At 42.3% G+C, this 21747-nt stretch overlaps 1 protein-coding gene across 1 annotated transcript in view; it reads left to right on the top strand.

The window, feature by feature from the left end:
- SPAG17 (sperm associated antigen 17) overlaps positions 1–21747 on the top strand; it is a 289645-nt gene that overhangs the window by 223379 nt on the left and 44519 nt on the right. The window contains 14 exon segments of the mRNA XM_043512980.1: positions 2343–2490; positions 3287–3357; positions 3359–3397; positions 3400–3438; positions 3440–3501; positions 3503–3512; positions 3802–3849; positions 3851–3943; positions 5067–5097; positions 5100–5159; positions 5162–5223; positions 5679–5864; positions 19381–19508; positions 21456–21586. Of these exon segments, the coding sequence (XP_043368915.1) occupies positions 2343–2490; positions 3287–3357; positions 3359–3397; positions 3400–3438; positions 3440–3501; positions 3503–3512; positions 3802–3849; positions 3851–3943; positions 5067–5097; positions 5100–5159; positions 5162–5223; positions 5679–5864; positions 19381–19508; positions 21456–21586 (1108 nt within the window).

Raw genomic sequence — 21747 nt, 5'->3', positions numbered from 1 at the left:
GACAACCTGGTGGAGCATCCAGATCTGATGCTTCTTTTGGCAGAGTTGTCCTGCAATCTTTGTTTTAGTGGACTCTGAGCACCCACCTCTTTACATCATAATTCATGTCACTGCTTGCAAGTCACCAAGAGTGCGTTATTTATGGACAAGCCCTTTAAGATGAAGAAACACTTAGTTACTTTATAGTAACTATGAGCCTTTGAAATGTGTTGTCTATAGATATTTTGTGACCTGCCCTATGAAGTCCCTAGAACACCTGGATTCTGTAGTGGCAAAGGAACTGAGTGGCATTCGGGGCTCCTCTACTCTTTTTGCCTTCAGCATAGGGCACAAGGCCACTCAGGACATAAGTACAACCCAACAGAAACTGCTGGCCAAAATATTCCAATCTTGAGTTCATGGATAGGGTGACCATATGTCCCATTTTGGCCAGGACAGTCCTCTTTTTTAAGCCTTGTCCCAGATGTCCTGATTTTTTTTTTGCAAAAATGGGCATTTGTACTGTTTTCTCGTGCCGGTTACAAGTTGCTCTGATCAGTTGGTAAAAGCAAATGGAACAAATGCCCAGTTTTGACAAAAAAGTGGGTTGTGACCCCCATCAGGAACCTTTGAGGAGGACAGAGGCGACACAAGGTGCTGGGCCTGGGGCTTGTGCAGTCAGCCCAGAGCACTGTGGGGCTCAGGCGGTCAGCCACAGTCCCGGGTGGTGTGGGGCCCAGGCAAGCAGCAACACCAAGTGGCTCGGGATGGCCCCATGTTGGGTGGCCTCAGGTGAGCGGTCATGCCAAGCTGCTCAGGCTAGAGCCATGCCATGTCCTGATTTTACTTTTATAAATATGGTCACCCTACTCATGGAACAGGTGTGCACTGTCAGCATACCACCTACCCTGATCTAATCTGTGCTTACACTTGCCGCTGCCCCAGTTTCCCCTTTTGGCCTCCTCAATAACCCCACAAAGGGGCTGGTTTATTCACAGAAAGTTTAAAATTTAAAACAAAACTCCCTTTGGTGAGCTGGCCCTCTGACCAGGTCCCTCAGAGTCCCAAATAATGTCTGTCACCACAAGACAAAGTTAATGTACTCAATTCTGTTATTTTGTGCCACTCCTGGGGCCCCTATTCAGTTCCAGCCTCTTGATTCTCTTCTATCCTCTTCTCATGATGCTGACTCACAGAGCAACCTTCCTTGAATCTTCCCCTGGTCTTTATCATACAGCTACTCCCGGAGCTTTTCCACATGGAGTCTTTCCCTGCTCTAGGTTGCCACCCTTCTAATGGCTGGTAACCAGACCCTGAGGCCCTGCGCCCTGCTCCACCTCTTCTCCCCATGGCCCCTCTCCCATCTCTTGTAGGGTCTTCACCAGTACAGCTAAGGCTGCTTTGTCCACCACCTGTGGGATCCCCAGGGCCACATGCAGCAGCTTGGCCCCGGAGGCAGTGTTTGCAGTACTGCCTCCTGCTTAGGATTGCCATCTTTTCCACGGATCAAAAAAAAATGGATATCAGGGCTTGTTAAATGGCACCCAGACACACAAGCTTAAAACCAGACTGTCTAGGTGAAAACCAGATGGGTGGCAACCCTACCCTGCTCCATCTCAAGCAGCAACTTGCAGGGCTTGCGACCTGAAGTCCTTCCTTTCTCCCAGGAAGAGATCCAAGACCTCCTGTCCCTGGGCAGGCCTCTGTCTGCCTTGTGACTCTCTCCTCTGTCTTGACTGCCTTCATGAAGTCCCTCTTATCTATACTCCAGAGGCCTGATATAGTCACATGACCCACCTGTCACATGACAGTCTTCATTCTCTCCACCTGAGGAGGCAAGTTAAGGGGACTGGGCCAATCTCCCTATAAAGAGGCCTGCCACCCTGTGACATGTACCAAGAGTGGAGGATATGTGGACAACCTGTCATACAGAACCACATTTACTGTGAGTATGTAATTTTTTCTTCCTCTATGAGCCACTGTCATGGCAAAAGCTAGATACTCCAGTGCTGGAAATGACCCACCCCTGAACAAAGACCAATACAGTGAGACAAATGAGCTAGCAGGTCTGTAAAAAGTGGCATACAAAAACCTCAGGAAATATCAACAATTTAAATAGAATGGTCATTATTTATGTTTATAATATCACCATGTAATTCAATAGAATTACTGTTTATTAGAAGCTTGTGCTGTTACAATTATTGATCCCATCTTTTTCTGATTAGTGATCTTTATCTCCTGCACTCTAGGGCTTCTTTCCTTCTTCACTATCTACTACTTTCATTTGAACATTTTCTCTGCTTTATGTTTTTTGTTATTTGAAATTATTTTAACATAAAGAAACTGCTTTGTTTTCTCCCTAGGTTCTTTTTCCTGATGGCACGGTGATCAAGAGTCCCGATTCTGGCCCTGTTCTAACACCATCACCTGCAGTTAGTACACGATCATCCATTGCTGAGAACAGCCTACAGACCCAAACATTGCCTTCTACTGAGACCAGTATTAAAAAAGGTAACATTTTCAGTGTTAATCTCCAAATGCTTCAGCTGGAATTATGGCATTTTAGCAAGGTCATACCCGGCAGAAAAAGTTTTTCTGTAGTGTGAAAGTTCTGCCAGTGTTGAGAATATGCCATTTTATCTGCACTTTAGTGTTGCAGTACGTCTCAAGTTTGTCACCTTTATAAGCATTAACATCTCCTCTTTCTCTCCAGCCCTTTCTTTTTCTTCTAAAGTGGAAGAAAGAAAACACACAAATGAAATATATATACGAGTTCACCAATAGCAGAGTGACCCAATACAAAGTATATTAAAGTAAATCCTCAGACCTTTGGTAATACCAAATCCCCGAGACCTTATTCACCTTTTACTCTGTCCTTATTCAGGGGACACTCTATTGAAGTCAATGAGTATTTGGCTAAGTAAGAGCTGAGTAACAACTGAGTAAGGACCTCAGAGTACAGCTCAAACAATTACCCATAATCATAACATTAACTTGTACTTATTGGGGCCCTTATCTCATGAACAGAAATTGCTGACTGAGCTCATCAGTAAAAACCTGTAGAAAATCAACTCTGATTTCATCCTGCAGAGACAGAGAGAAGGCAAGTGAGACCACCATTTCAGGATTTTCTTGGCCTCAGTTGGGCCTCCAGCCACACTTTACACATAACAGCAAGCTGTGGTTTTTATTTTACAATGTCCTGTTTTGATATTCCAGGAAAGTTTATAGTTTACTGACACATCTTTGAAGTTCTGTACTACATATTACACTGACCTAACCCATAGGTGTTTTTCTGTTCTTACAGGAAAGGGTGGCCACAAGGGTAGCACAGCACCAGCAGCCAAGTATGAGTTGCCTGACTCTGCTGTTCAGGAAACCCCTGCCTACTCTGCTACAACACGTAGACAACCAGGTTAGGCCACCTGGATAACTACCACCCCATCAGGCATTCAAGTGGGGCACTAAGGGAGCAAACAGAATGGATCTGAAGCCACTGTTAACTTATCAGGCAACTGACCAGTAATGGAATGGTATGCTATTCTAATATCATAGTTCTATCCTACTGAGTTTAAAGATCTTGGGTGGTAGCATTTGTTCATTGGATATGTTTCCTTAGATCTCTAATATTATACTCTTAAAGATACGAAGGTATTAGATTCGGAAAAACCTCTGAACTTTCAAACCATTGAGCTATATAAAATTGTGGTGTTTAGCTTTGTCAAAATGTGCAGTATCTTATCTATCTAATGTATTATTGATACTGCTGTTACAGTGGTATCTGAGAGCCAGTGCAAAACCAGTATTCTTTTACCCTTCCAGGTTATGATAATGCGAGAAGACAAGGTGCTAATGGTTCAGAAAAAGGATGGATACCAAGATAGTGGCTCATGCTGATGGTACTAGAATCAACCACATTTTATCAAGATATGAGGAACCTTTTGTATCTGAGGATAATGAAGAACTAGGGAAAACAAAAAGGGAGCAATTCCCACTCCTGTATCTTGTTAAACTGTAATCTTTCAACATAAACAATAAATTTTCCAACCAACATTTTATATGTATAGCCTACACAACAAATCTGATATCTCAGTTGGTCTAGGGATGGGCTTCTTTGGAGAACTTTCTTTCTTCAGGAGTTGTCATAATACACTTCACTGTGGCAAAAGAAAGGTAACAAGCAGATCTTTCTCCATCCATCCAGGTACTTATTTGGCCTTAACACTCTGGTAGTCGCTGCATACTTATTATTTTTTTAAAAAAAATCCCCCTCTTTCTTTCCTGTCACCAACAAGCAGACTGAGGATGTTTGATTTTAAATTACTGAATCTGTGAGAATGTCAATATATTGTGAGAGAGCCTAGGTGCAAAGAGGTGCATTTTACATTTGTTCTGAATGCTGTGAGGCTAATGGTCATTCATATTCCTTCTGGCAGTATGTCCCTTTGGTCCAGTTGCTGTGCAGGTTCTGTCTCTCAGGGTCAGATGCCAACTCCTATGGCTGACAGTGACATGTTCTAGTGGCATGTAGTGAGAGGTTCTGGTCATGAAGGGAGAGATGGTACTCAGGTAGACAAGACTATGTAGGACTTTGAACTGGATTCTGTATCAAATGGGAGTCAGTCCAGAGAATAGCTATCAGGATGGTGTGTTCCCTGTGATCTATGTTACTGAACCCATGGGCTGATGCATTTCCTCACAGCATGCGGCTTCCTTCCCAGATATAAAGAATTTCCATAGTACAGCTATATGTTACAAATGCCATGGGATATTGTGGCTAGGTCTACATTTGATAGAATACACAATCTTCTGACCATCCGTATATGGTAGTGAGGATTTTCGCTATTGTAGCTACTTGGATTTCCAAATACAGTTGCAGAGTCTCAAGAGAATCCAAACCTACAGATTGCTTTGAGAATATAAGAGCAGGTGCCTTCCAATTAAAGGAATTTTTATGCAGAAGCGTTCAACAAGGTGCCCTGTGCAAGAGCTGAAGGATCAACCCTATTAGAGATTAAAGAAAACTGAGACACAGATTTTCCCCCAGTTCATGTCCTCCTGTTTGGTGTGGTAACCTGTGTGCATTCCTAGGTGAATCCCCACAAACCATCAGAAGGAAAGTAAATGCATACGAGTGGAGAATCCTGACTTTGCTACGGTTATAACAAACTGTGAAGACAGCACTGTTGTACCATCTTTGGAGATGGGACATCTATTATAGCAAAGCCACAGGGAACGTATCAGGTGAGCATTAGTCTAAGATTATAATAGTGAAATGTACATGTTGTGTTCTGAACTTCTCATCCCTGCCTTTGTCTCCTCTACCCTAGCTATCATAACTCCCTTTTTCTATGGCCTTCCACATTCCTATCCAGATTCCAACTGTGCAGAATGTGGCCACTCCACCTATACTCAAACTCTACAACTCTGTGGATTCCCATTTACTTCAGAAACCAATTCAAAATTGCTCTAATATTAAAAATGTTAATGTTTAAAATATTGCACAGACTAACATCAGCCTACGTCATGGGCTTTATCTTTCTGTTTCCCTCTCCACTCCCTCCAAACAGGATAATTAAATATTAAAGATCTGGATTGGATTTTTCTTCCTGAATTCAACAGTTGCTCATTTTCATATTGCTTCTAAACTCAGGAGTCAACCATTGGCAGCTGAACCTCCTCTCCTCTTGTTATTGCAGGTGTTACCCTCCAGTACCGGCTGCCTTTTCATTGATGACGATTGTTCAGCAGTTTATTCCCACGAGATTTTCAGTAAAACTCAGCTTCTCTGCAAGCATGAGGAGAAACGAGCAGGGAGATACGTTATGAAACACACCTCCAATGTTATCTGTGAGGTGCTGGATCCTGAAGGAAACCTTTTCAAGGTAAAATACAAAGAAAGAAGTGAGAGCTTGTATTTTGTGTTTATTTATTTATCCACTTTGTAAATGGAGAGCTTTGTAGCCCTGTAGTATTAATACTGTGGTTGGGCAGCTTAGCCAACCAATGTCACAGCAGCGGGCACGGATATGAACTCAGAATAGAGTGGTCTTCAGTCTGGAAGTGACTTTGGGGCTCCTCCATCTTTAGAGGTAAGTAAGAAGTGTTACACAAAATGAGACCCTTGGTGTGCAGCTGCATCACATCTATAAAGTTACACTAATTAGTGTGCCTTGTTGCACTAATCTAGGCAAAGGAAGTAGCTATAAGAGTCAGATCTGAAGAGGGGAAAGGATACTGAGCATTTTCTTACAAAACCCACCAAATATTTAACCCTAAACTACTCAGTAAAGCAAAACTAGATGTAAAAGGTGTGATTCAGTCTCTAGAGTCACACTGCTTTGTGTGTGATCCTTTCCGATCTTAAAAGCTAGATGGGTCTTGAGCTATTAGTTAGTACTCGGTCATAAGTCCATGAAGCAGCCATCTAGGGGGTAGGAAGATCACATTGGTACTATCAGGAGGTGGTTTTTTTTCAGATTCAGTATTGCGCTCCCAGTGTGGTCTAAGTGGTGTGTTCCACATATAATTCTTTCTTGCCATAACTCTTTATAGTTAGGTTTGCAACCAGCTTTCATTTTTCCAGCTTCCTTTGCTAGCTTAATTCAGCCTTGTGAAGAGGGAACACTCACTGCCAGTTGCTGCCTAGGGCTCAAGCGGGGATGTGGCAGGTGTCTTCATTCCCAGGTGTTTACTTTCTTACTAACAGCTCTGCCTGTGGAAGTCTGTCCTCTCCATGACACAGCCCTCCAGCCAGGTCACACTTTCAAGTACATATAAAGAGTCTGATAATGGGAAAGTCTTCAGAACTCAGCAGGGGATTCAGGGCTTTCCCCTTGGGTCAGGGTCGTGTGGTCCAGACCTTCATACTTTCAGGGTCTCCCTATAACTAGGTTCCCCCACCTAGGGTTGTCCCTCTTTAGGGGTTGGTAGGGAGCTCGAGCCCACCCTCACCACTGGGCTGTGATCCAGGGGCTCAATGGTACGCGGCTAAGTCCTGCACATTGGGAGACTATATAATTTACTCCCTGGATCACTTCCTGCCGGTCCCCTCTCTTCCCCCAGGGTAAAGTAAATAACTTAAACACAAAGATACAGTCTCGACCTTGATAGAGTCACTGGTCCCTTCTTTGTAGACTTGGTCAGGTCTCTGTAGTCAGCCTCAGACAGCAAGAATTCCTGTGATGCTTCTTCCTAGGAGCTCAGAATGCAGGTCAACTCACATCCACTATCTGCATCCCACGAGCTACTCTGTTCCCCTTTTTAAGCTCCTCCTCCAGCAGGCTTTGCAGGTGCTGTGGGGTGGAGCTGCCTGACTCAAGAGTGGTGCTTTAACCCCTTCCTTTCCAGTGTAAGGTTTGTGCACTCCATCACAATCACCCATGGGTGTATGCATTATGATACAGTCTTTAATACCTGATCACATATGTTGTTTTTTTTTTCATAGGACCCCAGGCTCATCAATGCACAAGCTGGACAGTGCTCACTAAATGAGCAGCTATGCAATAATTTGTTTTTATTTTCATAGTTCAATGTATGGGCCTAGCCCTTATTTACGCCTGCTATTCAAACCTTGCTCTGAAGACAGAATTTTTAATTTCCTTCTGGGCTTTTCTATGGCACTTTACACTGTGTAGCTAATATTTCACAAACATTAATTAATTAACTCACAACATCCCTGTGAGATGAGCTGATATTAGTCCCATTTTACAGATGATAAACTGAGGTACAGAAAGATTAAGGTCAAAAGTTTCCACTAATCTTGTGTATCCAATCTAAGCCACCTAGACCTGATTTCTCAGAGTATTTAGCTTATGTAGCATTTTTACATGTTCAAAACACGCTTCAGTTGACTTTACTTGCAGCCATGAATGCTCAGCACTTTTTCAGAACAGACCCTAGGGTTTCAAGTTGGGCACCCAGAAAATGAGGAACTCACAATTAGTGATCACCTGTGACTCCAGTATCGCAGAGGCAGGTATAGAATACAGTTCTATAGAATACACCATCATCGACTGCCTGAACCATGAGATCGTCTCCTCTCTTCCTGCAATCTCCTGCTTCATTCGCAACATATCTTCAGATTTCTACAACAAATGATGTGTAGCATTTCCACAGACAACAACCTCCTTCATTTTGCACAATCCTGATTCACCCCAGAGTAGATCTATCTGTGCACTGAATGAGTCAGAGGTCATGTGGAAAAAATATGTGATCATGTAATTAAAGACTGTGTCATAATGTATACACACAAGGGTGCAAGGGGCAAATCAAGATTGCACAGGCAACCTTAATTCTGGCATTTCCTGACTTTGGAGTGCTTGACTTTGCAACCTTAATAATTTATGTTTATGTAGTTTTCTTTAGTGTGATTTCCTAGTTTTTAAAAAAAGCAAATAGAAAAAACAGAAATTCTGTTATGTGGCATCATATTGATACCCATGTTCATCATGTAGCCTTTTATTTTATTTAAAGTGAATTTACTGATTACACTACCATGGGTTCAGCTCCAGTTGCTAAGTGTTAAACACAACAGAGTGAAATTGTCTCTGGTGCTCTTCTCAAATATGGAGGCTCTAGGAACACACGAAGTCCATGGACAATGACCACAGACACAATCAGAATTACAAAGTCTTATCTCTACTACCAGTTTTATTGAAGCAATAAGTAAAGTTACAATTACCCATGCATATAGATATCCTGCAAAAACCTATGCAATAATTATAACTGTATTTGTAATCATATCCTCAAAGATATTCTTGGATCTGATTGACCACTCTATAGACAATAATTGCAAGAGGGATAGTTCCTGCTGGGATTCTTGTGGGGTCATTCCTTGAGTCTTCCCACTTTTACCCAACCAGGCAACCCTCTTTTGTATTGTAATTCTGACCACACTTAACACCTTATGCATATGCATGAAGGTGTCAGTCAGCCTTCTTTCCCATATCTGTACTTTCACATGAATATTGGTGTGCCCTGTTTTTCATAGGTTGTTTGTAGTTCCTCTTATTTTCATTAGCGTTTATGCATGAAATGTATCCTGCAGTCAGGACAGACATTTAAAGATGTTACAATCAGGTGTCTCATGGTCTCAGACAATATATTTGCAGTTTATTGCAATCCATTTTTCTGTAGCCTCACCTATTGGCTCATCTTATGCAGTAACCCTGTGACCTTACGAGCGTAGGGTTATTCCTATGTCATTCACTCATGTCAAACATTCTTAAACCTATGGCCTAGTACGGCTAAGCTAAAATCTTACAGGTCTCAGCCTGTAGGCCTTGTATTTCAGCCATGCTTTACTTATATACCTAATACACACTCATCATTCCTAAATACATATCAATCCTGTACTTCTATAATCCTACAACTTAAATCTATTTTGCAAGCATTGATTATATGTGAAATAGCATATGAGTTGACCATGACATCACATGGTACAATGATAAAAAAAATGAACTAATTAGCTACAATCAGTGGGGTTGGAACTTTTAGATCTACCACACACAGACCTTAGCTACTTACTTGAGCAAAGGAGTAATTGATAATAGTAGTACGTTGTCATCCTCTATATGGGCCAGCATTGGAAGGAGTGGGACACAGACTTTGCCAGTGGGTTTCATAGAGGTTTGCTGACAGTAGAGGAATGATGAAACTCTAGAATCTAGAGTTCCATTCCAGGCTCTCAAGGGGAGTCTACTCTAGTGGACACAGACTCTTTTGCCCATTCTCCCCAAGCTTGACTCCTTCTGCTCCATCCTTTTCAATGACCTATCTATTCCCCACCCCTAATTTGTTATCTCTGTCCTGTATTCCTTGCCTAACCTGTTCCAGTCACCATTCTTTAGACTTATCATCCCAATCCCAGTCTCCTTACACCACCAGTTCTAGTTTCACACACTGGACTCACTGTCTGAATCCCAGTCTCCCCTCCACCCTTCCAAGCTCTCCCATCCTGCATGAGTCTCAAACTCCTTACCCAGCCACTCACAATTCCTCATCCAATATGTCTCTCCCCTCCTCCCCCCACTGTCTTCCAGTACTAATCTCCCTCCCCGGACTCATCATCCAATGTCAGTCCCTCCCCTTACCCACTTCCTAGCTTCTTGCCCCAGTCTCCACCCTCACTGGCTCCTTGCCCTAGTCTCTTTGTCCAACCAGTCCAAGTTCTTCCCTTACTCCATGTTGATAGATGTTTGGCTGCGTGTGTGTGTTCTTTCTGCATGCTGTACTGACTCTGGCCAGATAGCCCATACAGCAGGCTCCAATCGAACGGCCCAATAAATGCACAGACTCGGTTCGTAGTGAAGGCATTTGGTCAAGTTTATTGTCAATGAAGCACAGTCCTAATGTCCTGGCTCAATGGTTACAGATATACTCACACATGTATGCCCGTTGCAATGGACTAGCTCAGTTAATGGCAGTACTTTCCATTATTCCCTAGGGCAGCCAAAGACACTCCCTCTGAGATATCTTTTTATACATCGATACAAACAAGTTACGCACTGCCCCTCTGTTAGTTGACACCCTCTGACATAGCCAGTTACCACCCAGCCCCTTGTACATCTCTAGCCATCACACTGTCATTCTGACCTTATCTTTAGAATGGGTCAGCATGTTCCTGTTATCATTAGGGAATGTGTTGGTATTGAGGTGTTCTGGTACCAACCTTCTGGAATCTGTTTGCATGAATGCTCTGTGCCTAGCTCCTCTTAGGAATATGTGTTTTTGCAATTGCAGCCCAGTTCTTCCCAGATTTTATGAGATGGGCCTGCCTCTAGCTCACAGCCTGATTTTGCTTTATATTAGCAAAGTTTTGACCACTACATTAGCCCAGGCCTCAGGCCTCATACCAGGCCTCAGATACAAGGGCTTATGTTTCAGGCCCTCTTCCTACTACACTCCATAGCTCTTTGTCACATCTGTCTCCCCTCCCCACTGCCCTTGTTTCCCCTCACCCCATTGGTATCTAGGTCCAGTCTCCTTGTCCAGGCATTCCTAGTCTCCCCCCCAACCCAGCACTGTGTCTGATATTTGTGTTCCCCACCAACCAGCTGGCTTCCAGTCTTCCCCCATTTCCCTCAGAATCTCCCAGTCACAGTCTCCTATCTCAGTCAGTTATAGTCCCCATTTCTCCCTACCTCCAGTCCCAGTCTCACCAAACTCTTTGTCCCAATCTACTCCTTTCCCACCCCAGGGGCTGGCTTTTGTCCCTTTGTATTTGAATCAGATGGACTAGTCCTTTGACGCCTGGATGCCAGAAGGGTCACTGGGAATTGAGCTCATCAGGAATTTTTCAATAAAACAGTTTTTTGCCAGAAAATGGTGATTCATCAAAACTGAAATGTTTTGCAAAAACTTTACAAAAGTATTGGTTTAATTCTGCACTGAAACAGAACAAATGTTGAAACCTGGGAAATTTTCATGAAACAGAATTCTTATTTTCCAGCCAGCCTTAACTGAGACCATAAGAGAGTCAAGGCTCCTTGCTTTCTATTCTGGTGCTTGGCCCCACCACAGCTCAGAACAGCCATTATAGAAAAATTCTGACTTCACCCTTGTAATCCTGGGCTGGAGTATGCTCAAACACTCTGTGAGGACAGCACACACACAGTCTCATCAGAACTAGGAACTGTGAGGGGATGGAGCATGCTCAGAGAGGATGAAATCTTCAGAGATTTTAGCCATTAAAATCAAAGGAGTTTCTCATGAGCATGTGCAAATTATGATTTTTTCAAAGGCTTTTAAGTTGGCCAGATTTGGGCAGACATTCGTAGAGACAGCAAAAGACACATTCCAGAAATAAAGGCTTTCCCTCTTCCAAATTTCAAGTCCCCAATGCGAAACATGAGGATGTAAGAGCTATTCAGAGAAAAGATCATTGGAAATTTTAAATGTAGACAAAACAGTTAAAGGCTGGCAAAGTTATATAAGCAACTGAAAACAGATTCTTATTACAGGAAATGTTGGGTAACCGTAATAATAGGTAATGAAACCTACAACTACATACAAAAAGCTACATTAAAAGAATCATAAGGTTGCAAAGTCAACCATTCAAAAGCCAGGAAATGGAAGAATTGAGGTTACTTGTGCAACCATAATCCAGGTCCCTTATGTTTGTGTGCTGGGATATAGTCTTGCCCAGCATCACATCAGAAGTCTGTGGCAAAGTCTGGAATAGAATCCAGATTTCCTGGAGTCCATGCCAGCACCTGAAGCCCAAGAGAATATCCTTTCACTTCTTGCAACTTTCTGACTCATTCACTGTCAATCTGGTGCACTAAATGAGGCCTGTAAAACAAATAGTCTCTCATGATATGATCATATATTACCATTTGAATTAAAGGAGTAATTAGTAGTAGTAATAGGGTGTTGTTCTGTATGTGAATAAGCTACAAAAGGGGGCCACAAAACACATTTTGCTTACATGAGTTATTTGGTAGTCAGAGGGAAATGTTGGGAATAAGGGATCCTGATCCTATTCCTTGCTTTGGAAAGAAGTGTGGTCTGACAGTTACAGAGAGTATAGCTCAGTACCTAGAGCTGGCACATTCATTCTGAAAGGTAGTGTGGCTAAAGGGATAAGCCTTGGGTCTTTACCATATTAGAAACAGGTTTCTATTCTCAGTTGTAGCAGTGATCTTTTGCAACCACTCAGGTTTAAGCAGGTTCATGAGCCCTTGTCCAATAACAAGAGCTGGAAATTGCAAAGAATTATTAACACCAATCAATAGATGATCATTTGGCTCCCCCTCAGCACACCTTCCCTAGGCCAAAGAGGTTTGCTGCTGCTGAACCAGTGTGCACCTACCAGGTAGGAATTTGAGTGGAGCCTAAGAGCAAACTCCTAGTATGCTGAAAAGCATGCTTTCCCATACTGAAAAGCACGCTGCAGCCACTTGGACACTGGGATAGCTACCACAATGCACTGCTCTTTGTGGCGTTGCAAGAGCTTGCTAATGTGACCATGCCAGTGCGCTTGCAGCTGACAGTGTAAACACACAGCAGTGTTTTCCCTGCTGCAGTCTCCGAAGGCTGGTTTAACTCCTAGCGCTCTACATCTGCAAGTGTAGCCACGCCCTCAGTTTATTTGGCATGTAGCAGCTTTGTAGGTCTGGAGAATAATCAATGCAGACAGAGTTTTTAGAGATTGTAACAGCAAGCTTGCAAAAAGCTGTACCGAGCATATGCAAATGGAAATAGTCAGAAGCTTGTAACTCAGACAAATCTAGAAAGATTTTCCTAGGGACAAAAAAAGGCACCCCTCTGGCTTCTGAAATATCCCCTAGTCAAATTTCAAGTTTTTGCTCCGAAGCATGGAGGTGCAAGAGCTCGTCAAAGAAATCATTGGGAAAATGTTTTACCATTGACAAAAATACCTATTTTTCACTAACCTCGTTCCCAGAAACAGCTGAACCATCTTTGCTGAAACTATCCAAATCCTTCAGCCTCAGGAAGAAAAGTAGAATGGAAAATTTAAGCTCAAACAGTCTGGCAAAGTTATAAGTAATTGAAAACTATAGACAGTACTACAAGCTTCATATATAATAGCAATAAACTATGGACAAGCTGAGGAAGCTGTTCCACTGTGAATATATATATACACTCACAGAGAGAGAGACCAAAGACCAGATTTGTAATGGTATTAAGCACCTAGTGGGATTTGCAGAAGTACCTAGGCATCAAGCTCCCTTTGAAATCAATAGGTCCTAGGCACACAGCTGATTTAGAAAATAGCCAAGATGTATTGGATTTTAACAGTTTTTTCAGTTGTTTCATGCCTACAAGACCTTTCTATGACAGCCAAGGTAATTTACCATCCCCCATATGCATCTCAATTCTGTAATTCGTTGTTGCATTCTATTCTCCAATTAGTTCTACTTTCTCAGGGCTAGGACTGATTCCATCTTTGTTTGTCTGTCCCAAAATCTTGATTTGGGGTAGGTGAAAATGCACTTTTCCTTGTTTAGCTTCAGTCCAGAGTGACTGATTAGGGTTAGGACTTTGTTGGGAGCTTTTTTATGTTCTTCCATCAAAGACCTATATATCAAAATATTACCCATGAAAGCTACAAGTCCATTTCTGTTCATTAACAGTTCTGTCATCTTTCTTTGGAAAATTTCAGGTGCACTGGTAATCCCAAAAAGTAATCTTTGAAAGCAAAATCTCCCAATCGTTTTGATAAATGTAGTTAGTTTAGCACTTTCTTTGGCTAAAGGAACTGGCCAGAATCTGCTTGAGGCATTCAGCTTGGAGAATACTGTTCCTCCTTTCACTTTGGGGAGGGAGTCATTCAATGTTGAGATGCATTTTTCTCTCACGACTGCTTCATTAAGTCTTTTAAGATCCACATATATTCTTATTTTTCCATTTTTCTTTATAATCAGTGTCACTGGGGCACACCAGACTGTTGGCTCAGAGATTTTCTCAATGCCAATCTATTACATTCTCTCTAATTCAGTTTCTACTTTATGAAGCAATGGCATAGAAATCCTGCAAGGTGTATGTATACTATATGGTTCAGTGTTGTCTCAAGGTTATTTGTACCAAATCTCCTTTCAGAAGTCCAGTGTCACCAAATACTCTGTTGAATTCTTCTACCTTTCTTACTAGGCTCATGGTGGCTGCCACACTGCAGCTGAGAAGGTCAGTGTCTTTGATCCTTTGATCATATACTCTCTGAATGCAAAGCTTTTCTCTCTGTAAGTTGTTTCTGTGGTGAACTGGCTCATGCAGTTCAGAATATCTCCAGGGTTAGTAAAGTCTGTGTCCGGTGATTTCAGTGCTGGGAGCGGTCAAAGAGGATTATAAATCCCTTCTGAGATGACTGTGACAACTATTCTGAGTGAATTTTAAAGTCAGTAGTCTTGCCATGAATATTCAGTTTCATTCTCCAGACTGGCTCTGTATCATCACTACATGACAGATCCCAGAAATAATGGCTCTTGATTGTCTGTAATATTAGTCAACTCCCTGACTGCTTTGGTATGGCAAACAGCTGCAGAATGTCTATATTTTGTGCATTTATTACACCTTGCACCTGTGGCTGGCCATGCATCATCTCTTGGGCTACAAATTTTTCCATGTCTTCTGCATTTAGGCTGAAAAGCTTTATTGTTTGCCTGGATTATGTCTCTTTTAGGCTTAGGGATCTTATGGTAATTACTTGTAGAACTCAAGCTGCATTTTTTAACAGCTTCTGAACTAGTTTCTTGTTTTTCAGGTGTGACAAATTGCTCTAGGTTTTGTTGTTTCACCAGCTCAAATTGCTTTGCTATTTGAGTAGCTGTGTATAAAGTTAAGTCTGTTCAAAATTGTAGTTTCTGTGAAAGATTTTTGTGTGTTAATCCAATAACCAGCCTGTCTCTATTTTCATTTTTGTAGTCCTGAAGTCAGTTTTCAACCAATGCATACATAGCTCTTATAAAACATTCAAAATTCTCTCCTGGTTCTTGAATTCTCTGGTAAAAACCTGCATTTCGTAAACCATATTTCTCTGAGTATAAAGTATGAATCAAACATAGCCAGAAACCTTGCATAGTTTTCTTTTTGACTCTCTTCAGTAAAGGTAAAAGATTTAAAGATATTCTCTGCCTGCTTCCCCCTAGTGTAAATTAAAGAACATACCTGAATGTCTCCAGTTTCCATGTGAAGTTTGGTTGCAATGCAAAATCTTGTGAAATACTTTGTTCATTCTGAAGGTTTGTCAAAACTGAAGTTCTCTGGGGCATTAAAGAGTGGCATGGTGATGAGATCCATCCTGCAACCTGTGTTACTTTTTCTTTCCTTCTGTATCCAACCTTTGTTGCTTTGTTCCTTCTGTGTCTGTTCTCCTTTGGCACTAGTTTACTTCTGACACCATGTCATATACATCTTGTACATGGTAGATTGCAAGGCTGCTACTAGAAAGCCAGGCTCCTGTACCAGATATAGACTGGCTACAGAGCCTCCTTCTCAGAGAGATACACCATAAGATGTGTCTTCCATAAGATTCTTTAATGTACTGCCAGGTATGGCTGAGGTTAGTTTAAATAAGATATGTTAAACACATTGCCACCTTGTGACTGAACAGTATAATAAAGTTTAGCATTGCATTACAGACCCAAAGGTGCCTAAGTTCCCTCCGATGGGCATGTGTAAAGCCACCTAAATACTGATGCTGCCCCACAATTAATGAGCTTCTCTGAGCTTTCATTCATACCTAAACCCAGTGGGATTCTCAAACTAGTTGTTCCCCTGCCTAACTCACCTGTGGGTCCCAATTCAATGAGCATGTTCAGAGCATACCTAACTTGTACAAAAGAAAGTGGAGGGGGGGGTGCGAACATGCAGTAGACCACTGGGTAGGGATCTCACCTGGAAAGTGAGAAACCTGTTCTCAAATTTCTGTTCTGCCTGCTTTGGAGTAGGAACTTGAACAGAGGTCTCCCATATCCCTGGTACTGTAAGTGCATTGGACTGTAGAGTCAACATCTTGCTTTTTCTCACTTTCTGACTTAGTGAATATTTAATTATTTATAAAAAGTGGAACAGCTTCAAGAAGAGCGACTGCGAGAAATGCATGCCAGAATATGCTATAGGCTGGTGAATAGGGCCCTCATCTAGAATGTGGGAGACCTGCTCCAAAGTAGGCAGAGCAGGGCTTTGAAAACAGGGTTATAAGGGGATGGGTCCTCTCTTTCTCAAAAAGGCTGACCTGGCTTAGGCACCTCCAGGAGAGGGTTCATGGCGGCGAATCCTGAGTAGAGTTAGGCACCAAAGTACCTCTGTGGATTAGGACCCTCAGCCCCTTCCTGCATCCCGCATGTTACTTGAGGCTAACTTAGGTAGCTCCTCTTTCAGTTTCTGCAAATCACTTTCTTAGGCACCTAACTCTCTATACAATGCAGGGGTTGTTTAAGTTAGGAGAAACTGATGATAGATTCAGGTATTTCTTTGATGCAATCCTCTTTATTTACAAAAATGTACACAAAGCACTGTTTCTCTGAACACAGAGGAACATACACAGGGGGCAGTTTATTTGTTCATAGTTCCAGGTCTGTCAACACTCTGCCCAGAAAGCCCTTGACATTCTCTCAGGACCATACTAGTAGTGCTTTTCTTTCTGTGTCTTGCTTTCAAGCTGCTTGTTCTTGGCTTTCTTGGTGTTCTCTCTTCTCTGTCTCCCTGCATTCAGTCTAGTCTTTGGGCAGTGGTTTCCATTGTTTGAGCTATTACTCAACAAAGGGACATTTAATTGTTCTCTCAGTTAGCCTGAATGGAAAGTGGCTAGCACACCCATCAGCTTCACCAAATCTGAGGCTGCTTGTAGGGCAAAGACCTACCTGCTGGGAGTTACCCAACCTCCATCAAGATATTTAATTAGGACCTAAATAGAAGTGGCCTGATTTTCAGAGATGCTGAGCACCCCACAGCTGCCACTACCTTCAGTGGCTCAGCACCTCTGAATATGGAACCATATAAATGTTGATATCTAAATATGGATACAGAAGCTTAACTTTATGTACCCAGCTTTGAAAACGTTGGACAGTATTTCTTACTTAAGTATCTCACATTCACATGTATGTTTTAATTATTTAATAATTTAATTAAAAATCCTAATCATTAGTATCATGGGGCTATCAGGAGCTACATTTTGGAAAGTAGATGTCTACATTATGTTCACTATATATTTTCATGAAAATGCAAATAATACTCCTGGGGGAATTCTGCGCCCCTGTGCATGCGCAGAATTTATATCCCCTGCAAATTTCTTGGCTTCCCTGCAGAAAAATGACTTTCTGACAGGGAATTATAGGGAAGTCACAAGAGCGGTCATGCAGTATGTTTTGGGTGCACAGGGCAACTGTCAGAGAGGTTTCAGAGTAGCAGCCGTGTTAGTCTGTATTCGCAAAAAGAAAAGGAGTACTTGTGGCACCTTAGAGACTAACAAATTTATTAGAGCATAAGCTTTCATGAGCTACAGCTCACTGTCAGAGAGGTAAATTACTGTGGGGCAGGGGACAGGACTGGGGAAGACCTGGATGATGGCTCCTACCCTGTGCCGGGCTCAGCTGCTAGTCCCAGCTCGTCTGGGGAGGATGGGACTTCCTTTTCTCTTGCACAGCATCAGGGACCAGGTCAGACGCACACCCAGATTTCTCCCCCAACTGCAGGAAGCTCTGCAGTTTCACACACACACACACATGTCCTGCACCCATTGCTCCTCAGCTGTAGGGGGAGGGATCCCTGTACAGGGAGCTGCTCACCCATCCGCGCAACCCGCATGCATCCAGACCCCCTCATAACCAGATCCTCCCCGCCCCCGCACTCAGAATTCCCCCAATGAGCCCCACTACCCCTGCACCTGGTCCACGCTGATGAGCCACCCACACCCAGATCCCCACCCCACCGAGCCCCAACCAGATGCACCTGGATCCTCACCCCACTGTGCCCCACTCCTTTAGCATCTGGACCCCCCACTGAGCCCTCAACCCTCCCTGCCGAGCTCTACACAGACACACCCCCCCGGACTGAGCCCCAACCACCTTCACCTGGACCCCCCCTGCAGAGTCCCATTACTGTAGCATCAATAAAAACCAACAAACCCCTGTGTATCCAGATCCTCCATGTACCTGGATCTCCCAGATTGCCCCATACTTGGATCCCCCCACACTAAGCCCCTCCACACTTGGATCCTGCCTTACTGAGCCTGCCTGCCCACACTTGGTGCACCTGGCACGGAGGGGCAGACCCCTGGGATGTTTCTGGGACAGGCCCAGTCCTTGTGCTATGCCAAGGTTTGTACAGCCTCACCACTGAGTCCATGTTCCAGGGGGAGCTGCACAGTGATCTCCAACCTCTGTGCAGCCAGTGGCCTGTGCACCCCAAGGCCATGCTGGAGCCTCCACATTTATTTGACAAAGAAAATTTGCAGAATTTTAAAATATTATGCGCATCATTTTTATTTTTTTGGTGCAGAAAGCCTCCAGGAATAAAATAAATAATTGTATGAGTGTGTCAGTATTCGTGTAAGTATGCAGTTTGCTGATTTGACCCGCAAATGTATACTTTGTATGCAGGTCCCCATTTGTATGTGCAACTGCATATTGTAAAGGTGGAACTTAAAAACTTTTCTTTGAAAATTTGGCCACAAATGTATACTTTAAAATCCCTGAGTATTACTTGTGCATTGGCACTTAGGGTTAGGATTCTTGACATGGCATACTTAGCCAAAAACATTTATTTTGTCTAGCTCTGCCACTCCTACTCCTATTACCCTGAACATTTAGCTGCCCAGCACAAAACAATGACTTGCCTATAACTGTAATTGTGCTAGCTCACATCTGGACTTAGTATCAAATTTCCGTTTTTAAAAGATTTCATAGCCCAAATGATTTTGTGTGTTTCCCATCATAGGTCATGGCTGATGGCAGCACATCTGTGTTCATTCCCAGCATTGATTCTGATGGTGAGGAAGATGGATACTTAGTACCAATACCAAAAGAAGTTCATACTCCTGTCACATATGGTGAACATGCCCCCAGGTAAACCGAACATACTACACAGGGATTGGTTCTTGGTCCTATGCTATTTAACGTCTTTATCCATGATCTGGAAGAAAACATAAAATCATCACTGGTAAAGTTTGCAGATGACACAAAAATTGGGGAAGTGCTAAATAACGAAGAGGACAGGTCACTGATTCAGAACAATCTAGATCATTTGGTGAACTGTGCACAAGCAAACAATATGTGTTTTAATACAGCTATATGTAAATGAGTACATCTAGGAACAAAAGAATGTAGGCCATATTTACAGGATGGGGGATTCTATCCTGGGAAGCAGTGACTGTGAAAAAGATTTGAGAGTAATAGATAATCAGTTGAAGATGAGATCCCAGTGTGATGCTGTGCCCAAAAGAGCTAATGCAATCCTGTTATGCATAAATAGGGGAATCTTGAGTAGGAGTAGAGAAGTTATTTTACCTCTATATTTGACACTGGTGCAACCCGTGCTGGACTGTGTATCCAGTTCTAGCGTCTTCAATTCAAGAAGGATGTTGATAAATTAGAGAGGGTTCAGAGAAGACCTATGAGAATGATTAAAGGATTAGATAACATACCTTATAGTGATAGACTGAAGGAGCTCAATCTATTAAAAAAGGGAATGCATGATTTAATTACAGTCTGGTTTCAGAGTAGCAGCCGTGTTAGTCTGTATTTTCAAAAAGAAAAGGTGTACTTGTGGCACTTTAGAGACTAACAAATTTATTTGAGCATAAGCTTTTGTAAGCTACAGCTCACTTCATCGGATGCATGCAGTGGAAAATACAGTGGGGAGATTTTATACACAGAGAACATGAAACAATGGGTGTTACCATACACACTGTAATGAGAGTGATCAGGCAAGGTGTCACTTGACTCACATGGCTCGTCCTGTATTACCAACAGGAAAGGAAAAAAACCTTTTGTAGTAATAGTCAAGGTGGGCCATTTCCAGCAGTTGACAAGACTGTGTGAGGAACAGTGGCTGGGGGAAGATAAACATGGGGAAATAGTTTTACTTTGTGTAATGACCCATCCACTCCCAGTCTTTATTCAAGCCTAATGTAATGGTGTCCAGTTTGAAAATTAATTCCAATTCAGCAGTCTCTCATTGGAGTCTGTTTTTGAAGGGTTTTTTTTTTGAAGAATTGCAACTTTTAGGTCTGTAATCGAGTGACCAGAGAAAATAAAGTGTTCTCCGACTGGTTTTTGAATGTTATAATTCCTGACATCTGATTTGTGTCAATTTATTCTTTTACAGTCTCTACATCACTCTCGTTACAGTGTTACCCATTGTTTCATGTTCTCTGTGTATATAAAATCTCCCCACTGTATTTTCCACTGCATGCATCCGATGAAGTGAGCTGTAGCTCACGAAAGCTTATGCTCAAATAAATTTGTTAGTCTCTAAGGTGCCACAAGTACTCCTTTTCTTTTTAAATACAGTCTGTAAGTCTGTACATGGGGAACAAATATTTAATAATGGGCTCTTCAGTCTAGCAGACCATAGTATAACCAAAGGCTAGAAGTTGATGCTGAACAAATTCTGAAGCTAGGAAATAAGGATTACATTTTTAATGGTGAGAGTTATTAATCAACGGAACAATTTACCAAGAGTCATAGTGGATTCTCCATTGCTGTCAATTGTTAAATCAAGATTGAATGTTGTTCTAAATCATATGCTCTAGGAATTATCTTGGGGAAATTTTATGAACTGTACTGCATTGGAGGTCAGACTAGATTATCATAATGGTCCCTTTTGGCCTTAGACTCTATGAATCTGTAGGCTCACATTTTCTTTATTCAGTAGTCTTTGTTTAGTTATTTGATACCACCATTTTGACCTTCCACTTTCTCATTATGCTATCATAATGTTCTTTCTTAGAAAAACGTATGTGATTCTAATGTAATCTGGAACTAATCAGATTTGTTTGGGTGATTGTTTAGGTTCTTCATTGTCTATGCTGATGGTTCAGGGACTGAACTCCTTCGGAATAGTGACATAGAAGAATACCTTGCTTTGGCATATGGTGATCCAGCTACTGCAGTCTTGCAGGAGCCAGTACAAGAATGTCCAGGTAGGGATATTTCATTTCCTTTTTGCCAACCCAGTTTAGAAATAATTAAAATAGTTGGAGCAGGACACTCAAAACTTTTATTTAGGTAGGAAAAACGAAAGTGCTCTTCCTCACTGTGCTGATACTCCAAATTTGCCACCCCGCCAGTTCCATAGTGGTGA

This window comes from Dermochelys coriacea, chromosome 1 (assembly GCF_009764565.3).
Source record: "Dermochelys coriacea isolate rDerCor1 chromosome 1, rDerCor1.pri.v4, whole genome shotgun sequence".
NCBI lineage: Eukaryota > Metazoa > Chordata > Testudines > Dermochelyidae > Dermochelys > Dermochelys coriacea.
Note: the sequence above shows the minus strand (reverse complement) of the source record. Positions and strands in the feature narration are given on the sequence as shown.